The following is a 21,367-nucleotide window of genomic DNA, read 5'->3' as shown; positions in this document are numbered from 1 at the left end:
AACAAGCAAAGGCTGTGTATACAAGTTCAGCTTCATTCAAAATGGGTTGTTGCCATTACTGAACACTTTCTTCACTTGTTCATTCACTTCACTTACTTGCTTACTACACAGAAATGCCCGTTTAACCTTTACAGAAATGATCTTGAATTCGGGGACAAGGCAGGCTTTTGGTGTGAGAGGCCAGACCATTTGGACTATGCCCCTTCCCAGTCTTCATTTCCAAATCCAGGACTGACTTGTACTAATGATTGTTGTTGTTAAGTGCCGTCAAGTCAATTCCGACCCAGAACGACTCTGTATAGGGTTTCCAAGGAGTGACTGGTGAGCTTGAACCCTTGACCTTACAATTCAAACGACTTTGCAGTCTGCGCAATAACCCAAAGTGCCACACCAGGACTCCCGTACTAATGATGTGCTTACCCCAATTGTTATGATCACAGAATCCAATTTCTCACACAGTTACAAGGTCCTGAACTATCAACTCTCCCATGTTCTTTCTTTCCCCTCCAAACCATCCCCTAGTCCAATTAGATTTTCCTCCATTCCTCTACGTTTGAAACTTCCACTTAATAGCTTCCAGGATATATGCGCTCCACATTTTCCCTGAGCAATCCTGTCTCCTCTGTTTCTGTCTCCCATTTGCATCAACAACAGTAGTTTTCGCTGCTTTTCTTCTGTCCACCCTGGTCTTACTTTCAGACTGTCACCACAGTACTCAGCACAAGGAAGAACAACTAATGGGGTCACTACGTACCTCTTGACCAGTTAGCAAGAGGGCAGCTAGAGCAAAATTTATCCCTAGAAGAACATTTATCTTGTCACTGATGACCAATCAGCCAGTGACAACAGCCTATTAGAAATAAAAGAGGTTGCCTGGAATGTATTCCTTTATTCTTCTTCCTTTTATTTTGTTTTGCATGAAATGTAAAATCAACTAATGGAGATTTGTTTTTTTTCCACCCCCATAGGTCCCTTATATTTATTCTCTTTTCTGTACAACACGTATGTGGGGTAAGTGTCTTTATGAATTCTGATTGCATGCCAAAAATTCACTCAGTTTATGTGTCTGTGAAATATGGATTGGACTAGATGAATTTTAAGGTGTTTTTTACATTTTACAGTGATGATAACTTACTCAACTGCCTGGGTAGGAGATATTTCTATATTTATATCTAATAGGCCATGGAGTGAACCTTTCTTTTAAAAAAATATGTTTTTGGTAGACACACAGGAAGCAGCTGAGCCATTTCAAGATTAAGTCAAGACGTGGAAGACTAAATGGGAACCCTACTCTGGAGAAAGATCAACCTAGAACATTCTGTATTAAGACCTCCTTCTTTTCTTTCTTCACAAAGAATCTAAATTCTTAAGGCCAATCTCAGAGGTTCCTGGGAAAATCCCACTACAGGTTGGTCTTGAGACAACATAAGTAATTTAACTGCAGAACACAGGTCTGTCTACCATCTTTAGCTTGGTACCACACAGATGCATTTTAATCTTCAGTTACCAGAGATCTTTTTAAAGGCAAGCTGTATAGTTAAGCTGTCCTTCTTGCTTTTTGTCCTACAAGTTGGGAGTAGAAAGCCTGGGGAGCCCTTGGCTCTTGGTTCTGCCAGTAATTCCTAGTATGACCTGGACATGTCCCTTCCCTGCCCTCCCAGGACCCAGCTTTCTCCTGTGTGAAGTAGAGTGGTAAGACTTGTCCAGGTGATTTCAGGCCAACACTTGAGAGCATTCCCTAAAATAATTAGCATCACACTGTGAATGAATGGTTTCTGCTTTCTTTCTTTCTAAATGTCCAGGTGTGCTGTAGAATTAGCAGTGGACAACTAACTGCGAAATTGGTGGTTCAAACCCACCATCTGCTCCTTGGAAACCCTATGTTGTTGTTGAGTGCTGTAGAGTCAGTTCAACTCATAGTGACCTTGTACAGGGTTTCTCAGGAGCGACTGTGGAGCTTAATCTGCTGACTTTGTGGATCAAACCAACTTTACAGTCCAGAGCATTAATGCACAGCGCCATACCAGGACTCCCCCAAACCCTGTATAGGAACACTATGAGTTGGAACCACCTAGATGGCACTTAACAACAACAAGAACTCACTCTTTAAAATTGTTTCTTTATATGGGTGTCCCACTCCCATGGGTGTTCATTTGGTGGTTGTTTTGTGGGTGGGTAGATGGGCAGAAAAAAGGAGTGAGGGTTAGGGTTGTTGTTGTTAAGTGCTATGGAGTCATTTTCGACTCATAGCTACTCTGTATAGGATTTCCAAGGAGTAGTTAGTGAGCTTGAACTACTGACCTCGCAGTTCAAACTGACCTTGCAGTCCAGTGCATTAACCCACAGTGCCACACCAGGACTCTGAGAGGTAAGGTTAGGACTATGGTTAGCTTTAGGGTAAGGGTTGGCGTCAGACTAGGAGTAAGGCGTGGTCTAGCTTTTATTGTTACAGGTAGGTTTATTTTTATCTATTTGATTATTTTTTTCTTGAAATGAATTTGATTTCCTCTTTATTTGGAAGTTCTGTAAGGACATTATCCCCTCTTCTTCCTTTATTGTGTTGTTGCTGTTACTGTATCTTTGGTTCTTTACTGTCAGTCTTACAGTTTCCTATATTGTGGTGGTGGGGAGCAAACCAAGACAAGTTTGCGCTTTTATTATTTTTTTCAGCACAGTTTGAGACTCACAGAGAAATAACACAGAAAGTACAGATTCTGTGTATTTTTTTTCTCTCTTATCTGCTTTTTCTACATTTATTTTTGTCTGATATTTTTTCTTTTTTATAGTGTAAAATCTGCAGAGTCCTAAATTTCACCCCCGTGGTTTCATATGTTTCATATATATGTTCTATTCTGGACCCTCTGCCCAGCCTGTGCTATACAGGATTATGGAGATTTCAGCAGAATGAAGCTATTCCGTAGTTGAGATTTAAAGGTAGACCATGTACTGATGCAGTATACCTGGAAGGCAATCCAGCATTACCCATGAGCATTTTAAATGTACCTGGCACTGGAGGATAAGCACTGGACTGCTAACCACCAGGTCAGCAGTTCAAACCTACCAGCTGCTTCTCGGAAACCTTATACAAGATCGTTTTGTGTTGAAACTGACTCAACAGCCCGTAACAACAACATGACTCAGAATCAACTCGACAACACCAACTCTGGTTTCTTGGCATACTGGTGCTGTACTGTAGGCTAAGCGGATGGCATGGTCGGCAGTTCAAACCCACTAGCCACTCCTTGAAAACCCTAAACCAGGTCTCTATGAGTCAAAATCAACTTGATTGCACTTAACAGCAACAATGACACTATCATCTCTGGGGAGCACTGTGGCTCTGTAGGATAAGCTCTGTGAACAGCAAGGTGGGTGGTTCAAACCCACCAGCCACTCCTTGGAAACTCCGTATAGGGTCTCTCTGAGTCAGAACCGACTAGACGGCACACAACAAGAAGAACAAGGAAGTAATCACTTACTTTTGCTGTCTGTGCCTCAAATCTTTGCTTTAAAATACCCGATGTAAAACAGATCTTGACTTTTTAATTTTCTCTTTGAAGAAGACTAAGTTTGGTTTTTGAGAAGTTAGAGAGCTTTGCAATGAAGATGAGTCATAGTTTGAACATTTAGTTGTCTAAGTAATGTTCTTGTCTTCTTATAAAGAGTTCACAGAATCTATTTTTGAGATCCACACTCTTCCATTATGGATGTTTTGTTCTTGTTGTTAAGTGCCATCGAGTTGGTTCCTACTCATAGCGAACCTGCATAGGGTTTCCAAGGAGCGGCTGGTGAGTCTGAACCACCAACCTTGTGGTTCAAACCGACCTTGCTGCCTAGTGCCTTAGCCCACAGTGACACCCCAGGACTCCATCATGGATGTAACTCCTTTTACAAGTGATGTGTATGCGAATATGTCTAATGCAGAAGAGCCTGGTAGAGATGAAAACCACTGAGTTTAGTTTTCCTCTTGGTCCAAGCCAGAGATTTATATAAATGTGACTATTCCTGTTTCTTCCTTAGAATCTGTGAATCTATTTTTAACTTGCTCCCTCCTCCCCCTTGAAAAGTAATTTTGTTACACATATCTCAGTGATGCTTGGCAAAAATCAAGTAAAAAAATATGACTTACCTTGATTATCAAGCCATCTAATCAACTGACCTTCACATTTCTCTCGTCGTTTTGATATTTCACCAAACACAGAGCAAAGAATCCCAACCTTAAGTGAACCCAAGCCTTAAGACAAGTTACTTCAAGTGCTTCCCTGCTGTCCCCACCTGGCCTTGGGTGTTTGTTTGTTTGTTTATTTATTTATTTATTTATTTATTTATTTATTTATTTATTTATTTATTTATTTTTACACCTTATCAGGATTTTGAACTTGGTTTCTGCAGTCAGAGATAACAAAAGTTACTCAAAACTCATAAGGCATATATTATAGAAATTTTAAATGCATTTTTCTAACTGAAATTATTTCATGTCAGTTAATTTCTAATTGGGAGTCCAGTGGCTCTATAAGATAAGCTCTGTCTTGCTAATCAGCTCAGCAGTTTGAGCCTTGAGAACCACAAATTTGGTAGTTCTAGCCCACAAGCTGCTCTGCTGGAGAAAGAGGAGACTTTTGCTCCTGCAAAGATTTAAAGCCTTGGAAACCCTATACAGGATCACTGTGAGTCGGAACCAATTCAACGGCACCTAACAACAATTTTTTGATTTAAGTTATTTAACTATTTGTAAAGGTTCGAATCCATGTATACTTTCTGAGACCAAGGATTTTATGTTTTGAAGGTTTTTTTTTTTTTTTTATGGTCAATTTCAAGATATCATCTTTTGAATTCTATGTGAGCATAGCTTTTTCCCTTAAGTGACAACTAAAGTGTGAGGAAGAAAAGAAAACTGCATGCTGGATAGACTCTTTTCTCTTCCTGAGTCCAGAGACACACATACATATCTGTGGATATGGATGTTTGTGTATCTGAGGGTAAATAAAAAATCTGAAGCTCTGGTTTCTCAACATAGCCTCTATCTAGGTCTATACACTTTTGAAGGTGCTTCTTCCATATCTCTATCCTGGGGTGGCACTGTAGGATAAAACTGGACTGGTAACCACAAGATTGGTGGTTCAAACCCACCATCTGCTCCTCAGAAACCCTATACAGGATCACTATGAGTCAGAACCAACTCGACAGTACTTAATAACAACTAATAACCCTTCCCCTGAGAATTCTGAGCTCTTTGATTTATACTACATCAAAATGGCAGTTTTGGTATCCTCAAGGGATTAAGTTCCTTTGAAATGTTCTCTGAGTTTTGGGAATAAAAGAAGTCAGAAACTGCCAGATCAGGACTGCAAGGTGGATAGGGTAAGGTTTCCCAATGAAATTCTCCTAGGAAAACCTGTGCTTCCCTTTAAGAATGACCAAGTGAATTGTGATGGAAAAAACTCCTTAACAGTGTACACTCTCTTGGCTTTTTTTCATGAATGCACTATTTGATTTTCTTAAAACTCCTTCCTAATAAGCCTGTATGGTCATCCTGTGTCCTCAGCAAACCACTATCAAGATATTACCTTTTGGAATCCCAAGAAACAGTTGCCATAGCCTTCTGAGCCTTGAACTGAATTGGCCCAGCAGACCCCCTCAGAAACCACTGTTCTGATGAGACCTTTATTCTGAAGGCCCACTAACAAGGTTTCTGCGAGAACTTGTCTACATCATCCACTGGTTACATGTATGAACTGGAACCCTAGTAGAAATAAACTTTTTGTGTGACCTACTCTCGTTCATCGGACAATCTCTTTGATATCTCAAGCGAGTAAAGTTTTGCTAAAGGTAATACAGAAAGGGCTACAATCATACATTGACAGAGAACTTCCAGAGGTTCAAGCTGGATTCAGAAGAGGCTGTGGAACGAGCGATATCATTGCCAAGATCATGTCCAGTGGACCTTGGCTGAAAGCAGAGAATATCAGAAGGATGTTTACCTGTGCTTTATTGACTACGCAAACAAAGGCTTTCGATTGTATGGATCATGACAAGCTATGGACAACATTGAGAAGTATGAGTATTCCAGAACACTTAATTGTACTCATGAGGAATCTGTACCTGGACCAAGAAGCAGTTGTTTGAACAGAGCATGGGAACACTGAATGTTTTAAAATTGGGAAAGGTGTGCGACAAGGTTGTGTTCTTTCACCATACTTATTCAGCCTGTATGCTGAGCAAATAATACGAGAAGACTAGGTTCTATGAAGAAAAACGTGGCATCAGGATTGGAGGAAGACTCATTAACAACCTGCGATATGCAGATGATACAACCTTGCTTGCTGAAAGTGAAGAGGACTTGAAACATTTACTGATGAAGATCAAAGAGCACAGCCTTCAGTATGGATTGCATCTCAATGTCAAGAAAACAAAAATCCTCACCACTGGACCAATAAACAACATTCTTATCAATGGAGAAAAGATTGAAGTTGTCAAGGACTTCATTCTTCTTGGATCAACTATCAACACTCGTGGAAGCAGCAGTCGAGATCAGACGACGTATTGCACTGGGCAAATCTGCTGCACAAGACCTTTTTAAAGTGTTGAAGAGCAAAGATGTCAGCTTGAGGACTAAGGTGCACCTGACCCAAGCCATGGTATTTTCAATAACCTCATATGGATGCGAAAGCTGGACAGTGTATAAGGAAGACTGTAGAAGAATTGATGCCTTTGAGTTGTGGTGTTGGAAGAGAATACTAAAAGTGCCATGGACTGCCAAAAAATCAATAGATCTATTTTGGAAGAAGTGTAGCCAGAGTGCTCCTTGGAGGCCAGCATGGCTAAGCTTTCGTCTCTCATACTTTGGACATATTGTCAGGGGAGAACAGTCGCTGGAGAAGAATGTCATGCTGGGTAAGATGGAGGGTCAGAGAAAAAGAGGAAGACCCCCAATGAGATGGATCAGCCAGGTGGCATCATTAATGGACTCAAGTGTGGCAGCGGTGGTGGGGTTGGCCCAGGATCGGACATTGTTTCGTTCTGTTGTGCATGGGGTCGCTATGAGTCAGTTCCGACTCGATGGCACCTGACAACAACAACTCTCATCTATATAAACATAGAGTCATAAACATCCATGTATAGAGGTGATTGTTAGCAGTCCACTGCTTACCCTTCAGTGCCACACCAGGACTCTGGTATGTAGGTATATACATATACGTCTTCCATCCAAACTGTAAATATTGGTTCAACTCTTTTGTGTCTCGCCATATTATTCATTGAGCCCTGGTAGCACAGTGGGTTATGTGTTGGGCTGCCAACAGTCAGTGGTTCAAACCCACCAGCTGCTCTGTAGGAGAAAGATGAGGCTTTCTGCTCCTGTAAAGATTTACAGCCTCAGTAACCCTATAGGGGGCACTATGAGTCAGTGCTCACTGGATAGCACACTGCCACTACCGTTATCCATGGAGCCCTGGTGTGGGCCGCAGGATAAACACTGGACTGGCAATCACAATGTTAGCAGTTCAAACCCACCAGCTGCTCTCAGAAACCCTATACAAGGTTGCTATGAGTCAGAGCAGACTCGAAAGCACACAACAGCCACCTCAATTATCCCTTGGCCTTAAGCCCCAAGTCTACAGTCTCAGCGATTGAATCACACTGGTCATTAGCTATTGCAGCAAGGAATGGACAAGGTCGTGAGCTAGACAGAGTTCACTTCTGATGCTTCCCTATTGCTCCCACGCATCCTTCACCTAGCTACCCAGAACTGGTTCTGGATGATAAGCACTGGACTGCTAGTCTCAAGGTCGGCGGTTCAAACCCACCAGCCAGTCCTTTGGAAAAGGATGAAGTGTTCTGCTCCCATAAAGATTTACAGCCCCAGAAACCTTATCTAGGGGTCACTGTGAGTTGGAATTGACTCAGTGACAATGGACAGTGGATATGAGGGGGCCTAAACCACCATTCTTTCTCTTAAGTCTCAGCCTTGTCTGGAAATGCCCTGTGAGTCCTCATTTCCATTGCAGACATGCCTTGGTGACCCTGTTGGTTTTTAAGGGATCTACTTATGGAGTCCTGGTGTGGCACTGTGGGTTAATGTGCTGGACTGCAAAGTCAGTTTGAACCACAAGGCTGGTGATTCAACCTCACCAGTTGCTCCTCAGAAGCCCTACACAGGGTTGCTATAGGTTGGAACCGACTCGAGGACACTTAACAAGAGCAACAACAACTTACGGAAATAGTTACTCGGGGGCTCTTCTTTTCTATTATCGTGACTGATTACATGGAAACCAGGAGGATTTGTGAGACCTTGTGCTGGCTCTTCCCAAGGCATGTGCACGTGTGCTCGAGCACATACATGTATGTGTGTGTATGTGTGTTTGGAGGAAGGATTGCAGTTCAGAAAATGCAAGAGAGCTTCAAAAAGTTCATGGGCAAATTCCATCATCCTTTAATCTCATTTTTGAAGCACCCTTGTATGTATGTATGTATGTATGTATGTATGTATGTATGTATGTATGTAGGAGGGAGATGAAGAAAGGTTAGATAAAAGTAGGGTTGTTGTAGTTAAGTGCCGTGGAGCCGGTTCCAATGCATAGTGACCCTGTATAGGGTTTCCAAAGAGCATTTGGTAAATTTGAACCACAGGACTCCATTGCCAAAGCAGGACTCCAAAGGTAGTTTGAAGGAGCAAATTATTCAAGTTCAGGAACTTTCTGGTTGAAGGCTACAAAAGAGGAACCATGCTGGCTTACCAATGCATTGTAGGAAGAACAGCTTTCATTCGAAGTTCAAGGCTGTAACTGGGCACTTGACCCAGGAAAGTCCTACTGAGAGACACAGCTCCTCGCTAGTCTTGGAGGTCAAGCAAGGGGTCTTGACAGAAAACCATTCTTAGGATTTGCTGTAGACTTCCTGTGTGCTTACAGCTTTCCTAGCTACATAATTTATTCTGTAAGATTGTTCACAACCTAATGATGAAGTTTAAGGAGGACAGAGAAATTGCAGAGACTTCTGGTTAAAGTTAAGCGGCTTTGGATGGAGAGCGATAGTTCCCCGCCGCCCCCTGCAATGTCCTCGGCTCTGGAAGCTTCTTGCTAACATGTTCCACACCACACTGTTTATTTAACATAAAAGCTGCTGTTTTATGTTCTATACCTTTACACATCTCCTCTAGTCTTCTCCTGCAGACTCAAAACTGAAAGCACTGTGGCATTCATGAGATTCATGAGTTTGGTAAAGCAAGAATGCTTGTTACAATGTACGTGTTACGTACCAAACTGAGCCATGGATACCAGTTTACTAAATAAACCATTTTGCTTTTCAGACTGGAAAGAAATACATCGGTCCTTGTGGAGGAAGAGATTGTTCTATTTGCCAGTGCTTTCCTGAAAAGGGGTCTCGGGTAAGTGTTGGTGAAACTTGCCAGGGGGCGGCATAATTGAATTTGGAACCAGTGCAGATATGTAGTATTGAGTCATCTCAGATCCTTAGCATGCTTGGGTAGTTGTTAATGTTAGGGGCTGCTGACCTGATTCTGACTCATAGCGAGCCCGTGTGGGGCTCTTGGGACTGTAGTTCCGATGGGAGAAGGCTACGGAGGTGGGGGGTTCTCCCATGAACTGCTGGGTGCCAACCTTTCCATTTGCAGTCAAGTGCTTATCACTGGTGCCAGCGGGGCTACTTGTTTGGGTCATAGGAAATGTTTCTGTCAGGAGTTCCTGGGTTGTGCCAACAGTCAGTCTCTCCACTACCACCTGATAGACTGATGGTTTGAACCCACCCGGGGGAGTCTCAGAAGACAGGCGTGGCGGTCTGCTTCAGAAAGGTCCCAGCCTTGAAAACCCTGTGGAGTGGTTCTACTCTGCACGCGTGTCTCCACGAGTCAGAATTGAGTCCACAGCAACTGACAACAATAACAACGGATGTTTATGTTTTTCACGATCAAAGTTCCTGACACATTTTTTCATGCATTGGGAAAAGGTTACAGCAAATCACTTCTCCATTCAGTAATTCATTCACATTTTGTTTCGTGTCTGATTGTCATCGTCACAATGTAACACCATCACTCATTCCACTTCCTGTTTCCCACCTCCATTCCACCTTCCTCCATTCCTGCCTTATGAAGTCTGTCTGTCCTTAGGCATATGCTGCCCTCTTGATCTCAAATGGTTGATGATTTGGAGGCATGTGTACTTCCTTGTGTTTTTGCTGTCTGTATAGACTCTCTGTTGTTTGGGGTGAGTTCAGTTCCAGACATGAAGGCTCTAGAGCAAACAGAGAACAAAGGTATATAAACGCCTTAGCCATCACCTAACATCTGGAGGGGATGAGTCACTGGACCATAGTCCAGGGGAAGGAGACATCGAGGTCAAGTGGCATCACACAGTTCACAGAGACATTCTATTCTTGTGAATAGTGATCAGGGTCTTCAAAGCTTTCATCAGAGATGCTACTATAGGCCTCTCCCCTCTGGAACAAATAAGAGAGAAGCAAATTAAGGACACATGGAAACAGTACAAAGGTCTAATGGCCCACACTAAATGAACCTCAGTGTCTACCACCCTGAGACCTGAACGATTAGATGGTACCCGCCTATCACCACCGATCTCTCTGAAAAGGCTTAAAATAAAGGGTCCTGGAAAGAGTGGGAGAAAAATGTGGGACGAATTTCCTTATATTCTGATGTCACTGCCATCAAGTCAACTCCAAGTCACAGCAACCCTGTAGGCTGGAGGAGCACTGTCCAGAGGGACCCTGTAGGAGAAGCACTGTCCTAGAGGGACCCTGTATGAGGAGCACTGTCCTAGAGGGACCCTGTAGGAGGAGGAGCACTGTCCTAGAGGGACCCTGTAGGAGGAGCACTGTCCTAGAGGGACCTTGTAGGAGGAGGAGCACTGTCCTAGAGGGATCCTGTAGGAGGAACAGTGTCCTAGAGGGACCCTGTAGGAGGAGGAGCAGTGTCCTAGAGGGACCCTGTAGGAGGAGCACTGCCCTAGAGGGACCCTGTAGCAGGAGCAGTGTCCTAGAGGGACCCTGTAGGAGGAGGAGCACTGTCCTAGAGGGACCCTGTAGGAGGAGCACTGTCTTAGAGGGACCCTGTAGAAGGAGGAGCACTGTCCTAGAGGGATCCTGTAGGAGGAGCAGTGTCCTAGAGGGACCCTGTAGGAGGAGGAGCACTGTCCTAGAGGGATCCTGTAGGAGGAGCACTGTCTTAGAGGGACCCTGAGGCTGTAATCTGTATAGGATCAAGCTGCCTCATCTTTCTCGGGCTGAGAAACCACTAACCTTCCTGTTAACAGCCCGGATGCTTGGCCCATTGTGCTACCAGGGCTCCTTTGGGTTGCACAGAACTTCCTCATGTTTCTATGACAGCAGCCTATAGACTGATGAAGACAGGATTCTGGTGTTAAATGGGGCAACCTGGGTCACGGCCTTGAAGATTCGAGTCTCTTATCACCATTTCAAAGAACTGCCATCACTGAAGAGAACTGCTTACTTTGTTTAACATAGTCTCTCCCTGACACTTGGACACTTGATTGCTGTTGTTACTGTTATGTGCCTTTGAGTCGGTTCCAACCCATAGCAACCCTGCATAGGTTTTCCAAGGAGCAGCTAGTGAGTTTGAACCACTGGCCTTGCCGTTCAAAGTGATTTTGCAGTCAGCACATTAACCCACAGTGCCACAATTGATTGAAGATTATAAATTATGACACAAAAGGTTGGCAATGTAAGAATTACATTGGTCTTTCCTGTGCATTACAGATTACTTCAGGAGCTCTGGTAGTGTAGTGGTTATGAGTTGGTCTGCTAACCTCAAGGTCAGAAGTTCTGCTGGAGAAACATGAGCCTTTATGCTCCCATAAAGATTTAAAGCCTCGGAAACCCTATTCAGGAAACCCTATATGTGGTTTCCATGGCATATAACCAACCAACCAACAGATTACTTAGAAAAATAGTTTGAACAGAATACTTAGAAAAATAGTTTGGCATTAGTGTGAGAACCATCTGGTGGCTGCCCAGCATCTCATGGTGCACAGACCAGCTCCCACTACACAGACTCACCAAATGCCAACCGTGCCACTGTTAAGAAGGCCTGCCCTCATCCTCCAGTGGCTCTGTGCAGCAGGTGTCATGATTCCCATCTGTCAGCACAAGGATCCTGAACTTCTCGGAGTCATTGATAACTTGCTAGTGTGTGGAAGACATTCTCACCCAGCTCAATCATGGAAGATTAAACATTCAGGTTGTGATCCTCACTCTGTGGTCTTGGGCGGACCCTTGAACTTGCTCAAGGTACACCCTTGGTCCTTTTCCTTCTTTGTCATCCAACTGCTAAACAATGACACAGGATGACATGTGTGTAAAAGTGCTATGTAGCCGTGTCGCAATCTGTGGTACTGGTGAGACTGAGGTGAGAACACTCCCTGATCTGGCTGCTTCGCTAGTTCTGGGTAGTCAAGGCCAGCTGTGTACAGAACCTGAGACAGATGGGTCCCCCGGGCCAGCTGTGTACAGAACCTGAGACAGATGGGTCCCCCGGGCTGGTGTTGGTGACATTGTCCACACAGGGATCTGGAGGAGGGTGACCTGTACATACGTGGGATGTAGGTTTGGGAGGTGGGCACTGTCAAGTCCTCAGTTACCAGCCACATGCACACCTTCCCTTGAGTTGCAGTGACAGCTCAAGGTAGCCTATAGATGAGGGTAAGTCAGAAAGTTTTGCTATAAAAAAAATCATAGAAACCTTTATTCAACAAAAACATCAAAATGGGCAGCTATTGCTTCTTGACATATTGTCTCTCTAGCTCTATCACTTCTGAGGGTAGTGTTTCCATCTCTCTAACCCCGGCCCAAAGATTTCCACACTCTTCTATTTATACTGTGTCAAAACGGCAGGTGTCAAACAGCATACCGGAGGGACTCAAACCGTGTTCTTTTTTCAATGTTCTTAAGTTTGGGGAACAAAAAAGAAGTCTGAAGGGGCAGGAACAGGGCCGTGGGACCAACGGGGTTTCCCAAGCAAATTTTCCTGGGACGACACTTGCTACCCTTGAAGAATGAGCAGGTGAATTGTTGCGATGGAAAAAGTTCCTCGATGAAACTCCTCTGGTCATTTTCTCACCAAAGTTTTCCGTTTTCTTAAAATATCATCCTAATAAGCCCCTGTGGTCATCCTATGTTCTTTAGGGAAAAAAATCTATCAAAATAACCCTGTTGGGATTCCCAACTCAGTTTCCAGAACCTTCTGAGCTGATCTTTCTGCCTGATGTTGAACTGGGCCAGCAGGTCCCTCAGGAGCCATTGTTTTAATTGGACCTTTTTTTTTTTTTAAGGGGGCACCCTTACGAGACTAAGACAAGTGTGTTACTGTGAGAATTGGTCTGCAGCCATCACTGATCACAGAGACAGGTTTAAGTTCAACATGTTTTGTTTGTAATAAACCTATGCATGTATGAGTTGGAATTCTAGCAGCTTTTCTACTAATCCTCATATAGGCAGAAAGACACAGAGTTCCTGAGGGTGAAGGGATCTACCTGAGGCTGCACAGCCCGTCAGTGGCAAGGAAATTACTCCTCTCCTATGGAGTCATCTTGAGGACTAAGGTGCGCCTGACCCAAGCCATGGTATTTTCAATAACCTCATATGGATGTGAAAGCTGGACAGTAATAGGGAAGATCGTAGAAGAGTTGATGCCTTTGAATTGTGGTGTTGGAGGAGAATACTAAAAGTGCCATGGACTGCCAAAAGACCCAATAGATCTGTTTTGGAAGAGGTGCATCCAGAGTGCTCCTTGGAGGCCAAGATGACTAAACTTCTTCTCTCATACTTTGGACATATTGTCAGGAGGTAACAGTCAGTAGAGAAGGATGACATGCTTGGGAAGATGGAGGGTCTGAGAAAAAGAGGAAGACCCCTAACAAGATGGATCGGCCAGGTGGCATCATTGATGGACTCAAGTGTGGCAGTGGTAGTGAGGTTGGCCCAGGATCAGACATTGTTTTGTTCTGCTGTGCATGGGGTCACTATGAGTCGGTTCCGACTCGATGGCACCTGACAACAACAACAACAACAATGGAGTCCTGGTGTGGCACCATGGGTTAATGCGCCAGACTGCAAAGCCGTTTGAACTGCAAGGTTGATGGTTCAAGTTCACCAGCTGCTCCTCGGAAACCCTATACAGGCTTGCTATGGGTCGGACCTGACTCGACAGCACTTAACAACAACAACAATGGGTTAATGCCTGACTGAGTAATTTGTTTAAGCCCACAGTGAAACAGCTGTGTCTAAAGCAATTCTTGAGAAGCAAGGCTGGCTCTTTGCCCTAGAATGGCTCAGATGGGGTTTTAACTAGAGAAGGAGCTAGCAGTTGCGTTGTGGTAGGGTCTATATAAAGAATAGACCTTCAGTGCATATAGGTAAAGTTCAGTCTTTCCAGTGTAGCATTGGACGCTTACAGTCTCGGCTTGACTTGTGTTTTTAGTGATAGTCATATACCCCCTTTGATCCTGTCCAGCTCCATCAGTTGGGCCACATTCTCTTCCTTGAACACAATTGAATGTTTCAACATTTCTATACCCTTTTCTGTTTGGAAGAAAGATGGACTTTTGTTCCCACAAAGATTTAAAGCTTCGGAAACCCTATTCATAGCCGCTATGAGTTGGAGCCAACTCGACAGCACGTAACAATATCCTTCTCAGTTAGCTCATATGCATGCAAAAGATGGGCAATGCAAAAAAGAAGACCGAACAATTGATGACTTAAAACCGTGGTATTGGTGAAGAACATTGAACAGGCCGCAGATTACCGGCATAATGAGCGAATCAGTCTGAAAAGAAACAGCCAGACTGCGTCATAGAAGCAAAGATGGTGACACTTCCGTCCGATTTCTTGGAAACGTCACGAGGAAAGACCAATTGCTAAAAATGGACATCCTGTTTGGTTAAGCAGAGGGTCAGCAAAAATGAGATGGACTGGCATGGTGGCCTCAGTGGACTTCACATATTATCGATTGTGTAGAGGGGTAGGATCAGCTACTATCTCAGTCTACTTTATGTGGGGTGGTTGTGAGTCAGCTGACTCAATGGCAGCTAACAACAACTAGATAGCCAGCCTGTCCCTCAAGCTCTGCTGACCTATGGTTCTATACTAAGGACTTAACTTTTCACATATTTGTTGTTGTTGTTTGGTGCAACTCAGAGTGACCCTATGTAAAACAGAACAAAACACTGCCCAATCCTGTACCTACCTCACAGTGATCCTCTTTGAGCTCACTGATATAGCCACTGTTTTCATTGACCCTGTACTGTACCAAGCATGATGTCCTCCTCCAGGGATTGGTCTCTCCTGATCACATGTCCAAAGCACGTGAGACCAAGTCTTGTTATCATCCATTCTAAGGAGCAATCCTGGTGTGGCTCCATGGGATACATTCTGGACCTCAAGGTCAGTTTGAACTGCAACGTTGGTGGTTCAAACTCACTAACGGCTCCTAGGAAACCCTGGACTGGGTTGCTATGAGTCAGAACTGTCTTGACAGCACTTAACAACAACAACAACAGGAACAATCCAGCCATACTTCCAAAACAAATTGGTTCATTTATGGTATATTTGACATTCTTCACCAAAACCATAGTTCAGATGCATTGATTCTTCTCCAATCTTCCTTATTCATTGTCCATTTGATTGAAAAGTATCATGGCTTGGGTCAGATGCACTTTAGTGCTCACAGTGATATCTTTGCTCTTTAACACATTTGTTTTTGTTTTTGTTATTATTATTAAGTGACCTCAAGTTAGTTCCAATTCATAAGAGACCTTACAGAGGGTTTCCAAGGAGCGGCTCGTGGGTTTGAAACACAGTTGTTATCCTACAGTGGCATACCAGGACTCCTTTAACAACATGTAAGAGCTTTTAATATACGTCTCAAATATTCTTTAATTATGCCCTAACGTGTCTCCAAACCCATTCTTTAATTAAGTCTTTAAGGCTGTGCATGAGTTGGCATTGGGAAGGATTTGAAAGGATTCATCAGTTTCTAGGGAGGAGGCTCTATGTTCTGTCTCCCTGCAGGAAACACTACATGTTCTGTGGACATGGAAACTCATGGATGAGACCTCTTTTAAGTTCTGCTTTAGGAACTATTGTTGTTGTTGTTAAGAGCCGTCGAGTCGTTTCCGACCCATAGCGACCCTGAACAGGGTTTCCGAGGCTGTAAATCTTTACGGGAGCAGAAAGCTTCATCTTTCTCCTGCAGAGCAGCTGGTAGTTTCAAACTGCTGACCTTGCAGTTCGCAGCCCGATTCGTAACCACTATGCTACCAGAGCTCCTTTAGGAACTATGGAGCTAGCTGATTTGTTTTCTCCAAGAATAAAATATGTCCGTATTGTTTTCCATTTAAGGGAGTCAGTTGGAATCCTGGAGTCCTGGGGTGGCACTGGAGGAAAAGCACTGGACTGTTAACCGTAAAGTCTGCAGTTCAAACCCACTAGCCACTCCTCCAAAACAGGATCACTGTTAATAGGAACGGATTCCCCCACACTTACCAACCACTAGGCCCCTGTGAAGCCTGTTTTTGGGTTTAAGTGAAGTTATAGTGACACCTGGCGGATTTTCCTTGAATTACAACCAAACATTAAAAAGAGGGAAGGCACCTGGCCAAATATTTATTTGTTGATATTAACCATGGAAATCTTAATCTATTAAGCAGTCCTTAAGTATTTATAATCTATAGTCCTGGTATGAAGCACAAGATTAGCAATTCAAACCCACCAACTGCTCCTTGGAAATCCTATATAGGGTCGCTGTGAGTCAGAACCGGCTCTACTGCACTTCACAATAGTGTTGAGAATTTATACTGTGCAAGGGAGTAGCCTGAGTTCTGGGGCAGATACAAAACTGTCCACTGATCCTTGTACTTAAAAATATTATTAGAAGGCACGGTCCCAATCAGATGCATGAAACGATAATAAAAAGTAGGTGATAGGTCTCTTGTGAAGTGCCATGGAGTTGGTTCTGACTCACAGTGACCCTGTGTAAGGTTTCTGAGGTGAACGTGAACCACTGACCTTGAGCTTCAAACTGACTTTGCAGTCCAATTCATTAACCCACAGTGCCACACCAGGACTCCTTGGGTGATAGGCCTAATTATGTTTTAATTAGACCTAATTATCTGACCAATGAGCAGTATAATAAGTAAATGGATTTGGGCTGGAGCTGAGAGATTAGGACAGATTAACAGCGATAAATACTGGGGTTGGAAGGGACAGGCAACTCTAGTTAGAGCCTCACCTTCTGCTTTTAGGAATGTTGAAATAGATGCAGGGATGACTTCCTGGTTTAATAGGTATGGGCTGTTTGATAAGCACTGAACTGGTAACCACCAATTTGGTGGTTCAGACCCACCAGCTGCTCTCAGAAACCCTATGCAGGATTGTTCTGAGTTGGAACCACCTCAATAGCAACACAACAGCAAAGGATTATGGGGATCCTGGTATGGCACTGTAGGAATAGCACTGGATTGATTGCTAAACACAAGGTCAGAAGTTCAAACCCACCAGTCGCTCTCAGAAACCCTATATGAGTTACTATGAGTCAGCACTGACCCAGGATACTTGACGACCACAGCAGTAGCAAGGATTATATGAGGAGCATTGGTGGTGCAATGGATTAAGTGGCAGGCTATTAACCGTCGTGCTGTGGTGGTCTGAGTTGCTGTGATTCTGAGGGCTATGCCACCGGTGTTTTAAATAACCAGCAGGGTCACCCATGGTGGAAAGGTTTCAGATGAGCTACAAAACAAAGACAGACTAGGAAGAAAGAGTGACAAACTACTTCCGAATCGCTAGTCACTGAAAACTCTATGCATAGCAGAGAAACATTGTCAGATATAGGACTGGAAGGTGGGAGGGCACTCAGAAAGCGATTGTGGAAAAAAATGCCTCCTCAAAGTAGGGTTGACCATAATGATATGAATACAGTTAAGCTCAGGGGAAAAAAGCACACAGAACCTGCATTTACTGATGGGCAACAACTTAAAATGAAGAGAAACAGCTGTAAACATCCATTGAAAATTGGAACATGGAATGTACGAAGTATGAATTTGGGAAAATTGGAAGTGGTTAAAAATGCAATGGAACGCATAAACATCGATATCTTAGGCATTAGTGAGTTAAAATGGACTGGTATTGGCCATTTTGAATATGATAACCACATGGTTTACTATGCAGGGAATGACAAATTGAAAAGGAATGGTGTTGCATTCATCGTCAAAAAGAACATATCCAGATCAGTCATGAGGTACAATGCTATAAGTGATAGGATAATATCCATGCGCCTACAGGGAAGCCCAGTTAATACCACTATTATTCAAATTTATGCACCAACCACTAAAGCCAGTGAAGATGAAATAGAAGAATTCTACCAACTTCTTCAGTCTGAAATCGATCAAACATGCAATCAAGATGTATTGCTCATTACTGGTGACTGGAATGCAAAAGTAGGGAGCAAAGAGGAGGGACCAGTAGTTGGAAAATTTGGACTTGGTGATAGAAATGATGCTGGAGAACGAATGATAGATTTCTGCAAGACAAATGATTTGTTTATTTCAAATACCTTCTTTAGACAGCATAAGAGACGACTTGAAGAGCAGAGATGTCAGCTTGAGGACTAGGGTGCGCCTGACCCAGGCCATTGTGTTTTCAATAGCATCATATGGATGCGAAAGCTGGACAGTGAATAAGGAGGATCGTAGAAGAATTGATGCCTTTGAGTTGTGGTGTTGGAGGAGAATACTGAAAGTGCCATGGACTGCCAAAAGAACCAATAGATCTGTTTTGGAAGAAGTGCAGCCGGAGTGCTCCTTGGAGACCAGGATGGCTAAGCTTCGTCTCTCCTACTTTGGACATATTGTCCGGAGGAAACAATCGCTGGAGAAGGATGTCATGCTGGGTAGGGTGGAGGGTCAGAGAAAAAGAGGAAGACCCCCAACGAGATGGATCGGCCAGGTGGCATCATTGATGGACTCAAGTGTGGCAGCGGTAGTGAGGTTGGCCCAGGATCGAACATTGTTTCGTTCTGCTGTGCATGGGGTCACTATGAGTCGGTTCCGACTAGATGGCACCTGACAACAACAACAACAACATTAACCGAAACGTCAGCGGTTCAAACCCATTAGCTGCTCCATGGGAGGGAGATTAGGCAGTCTACTTTCGTGAAGACCGACAGCCTTGGACACCCTCCAGGGCATTTCTCCTGTGTCCTGTCAGTGTCACTGTGAGTCAGCATTGACTTGACTGCAGTGGGGGAGAGTTCTCTGAGAAGAACGTTGACGTTCGCTCTGTCAGTGCCTGCTTGTTGCTAAGTGCTGTTGAGCCGGTTCCGACTCACAGCGACACTGTATCAGGTTTCTGAGGATCACCAAGTGGGTTTGAACCACTGACTTTGCCTAAAATGGAGTAAACCAAATCAACTGATGTGACTTGACTGACTCACGGTGACCCCGTTGAGTCTGAGTAGAGCTGAGCTCCGTGGCGTTTTCAGTGGCTGTTTTTCGAGAAGTACATCACCAGACTTTTCTTCAGAGGCACCTCTGGTGGGCTCAGCTGACTCTCCACCCTTTTGGTTAGCAGCCGAGTGTAGAACAACATCAGCCCCCAGTACAGGGCATGGGTTCTTCCTGTTAGCACCGCTGTCATCACCCCACTGTGTGGGTGGGAGGAGGTAGGATTGTCGGTGCAGGTGAAGCAAGGGAAACAGAAGAGACCCGAAACCTTATCGAATAGAGTAGAGCTGCTCTTCAGGGCTTCCGAGACTGTAAATCTTTACGGAAGCAGACAGCTTCGTCGTTACTCTATGGAACAGCTGTTGGATTTGGACAGCAACTTTGCAGTTAGTAGTCCAATGCTTAGCTCATTATACCACCAGGGCTCTCTCTTTTTTTCCCTTAACTTTTTACTGTGAACTGAGTGAAGGTTTACAGAGCAGATGCTCAGTTTTGCATCCAACAAAACACGCTTTGTTTCGTCTCAATGATTGCAATCCCCTCCATGGAACAACAGTGATCCCGCCTCCTCCCTGGGACTCCTGTTTCTATTTCCCCCTCCTGACCACCCCCTTGGAACCTTGTCCTCTGGTAACTGTTACCCTTTTGATCTTGAATGGTTGACCATTCCACGGTGAGCATGCCTCACTAGTGTTGTTTTTCCCCACCTCTGTGTATCCATCCACTGCTTGGCTGAAATTAAATTCAACAGAGGATGGGGTGAGTCCACTTCAGACCTGAAGGGTGGCCAACAGCCATAGTCTCGGATTCCTCCAGGCTCTTTCTGACCAGTAGGCCCCATGCAAGGGCTCAAAATGCAAACAGAAGGGGCAGGTGTAATTACAGCAGAGAATGTAAGCATGGGAATAGCAGGGGATAAGGAGTCCTGGTGTGGCCCTGTGGACTAATGCGTCAGACTGAAGAGTCATCTGAACTGCAAGGTCAGCGGTTCAAGCTCATCAGCTGCTTCTTGGAAACCCTATACAGGGTCACTGTGGGTTAGAATCGACTCAACACACTTAACAACAACAACAACAAGGTTGGCTGGAGCCCTGTTGTGGCACCATGGGTTAATGCGCTGCACTTCAAAGTCAGTTTGAATAGCAAGGTCGGCGGTTCAAGCTCACCAGCTGTTCCTTGGAAACTTTACCAACTCAAAAGCAGTTAACAGCAACAACAAGGTTGGCTGAATCGGTGGTAGACACTTGGCAGGTGTTTGATGAAGGCCATGCACAGGCGTGGGCAGACTGGAGGAGATGGCGGATGATGGGTGGGATGTCGGAGTGGGGAAGGACTACCGTGAAGGGTGCGTGTGAGGGTTGTGCCCCATGTGAGCAGTGCTAAGCCCTTAATGTGGGGGATGAGGGTAAGACAGATTAATGAGATTCACACCAAAGAAAGATGGGATAGACTTAATGTTGGCTTGGATGATGGACAAGGCGAGGAGATGGAAGGGAGTATAAAGCTGACATTTGAGCCTTGAGTTTTGTCATAGGAAGGAATCAAGTTTCCACCCATCCATCTGCCCGAGACAGGGAAGGAGGAGACTGGGAAAGTGGGGCTCAACTTCAGAGGGGACAAGAGGAGTTAGTAAGGCAAGAAGATCCAGGGAAGCAACAAGAAAATGGTTGGGCAGATAAAGAATCACAAAAGAGGAAATCATTAGTTAATTAGATTAAGCTGTATTGTTTTCTTTAAAAAAACAACAACAACAAAACTTTACAAAAGTATGAAAGTTCATCAAGCGATATCTATTTACATATATACATGTATACATTATCAAGAAGATAAAGCCAAATATTATAATAAAATGTGCAAAGATTTGAAATCAGAAAACCAAAAAGGAA

The 21,367-nt window shown here is 44.1% G+C and overlaps 1 protein-coding gene across 1 annotated transcript in view; it reads left to right on the top strand.

The window, feature by feature from the left end:
* The window catches only part of COL4A4 (collagen, type IV, alpha 4), a 175,917-nt gene that overhangs the window by 11,764 nt on the left and 142,786 nt on the right, over window positions 1-21,367 (top strand). Inside the window, exons 2-3 of the mRNA XM_006861931.1 lie at window positions 969-1,011; window positions 9,305-9,382. Of these exons, the coding sequence (XP_006861993.1) occupies window positions 969-1,011; window positions 9,305-9,382 (121 nt within the window). The remainder of the gene's footprint in view (window positions 1-968; window positions 1,012-9,304; window positions 9,383-21,367) is intronic.

The sequence above is a fragment of the Chrysochloris asiatica genome, unplaced genomic scaffold (assembly GCF_000296735.1).
Source record: "Chrysochloris asiatica unplaced genomic scaffold, ChrAsi1.0 scaffold00044, whole genome shotgun sequence".
In the NCBI taxonomy this organism is placed as follows: domain Eukaryota; kingdom Metazoa; phylum Chordata; class Mammalia; order Afrosoricida; family Chrysochloridae; genus Chrysochloris; species Chrysochloris asiatica.
Note: the sequence above shows the minus strand (reverse complement) of the source record. Positions and strands in the feature narration are given on the sequence as shown.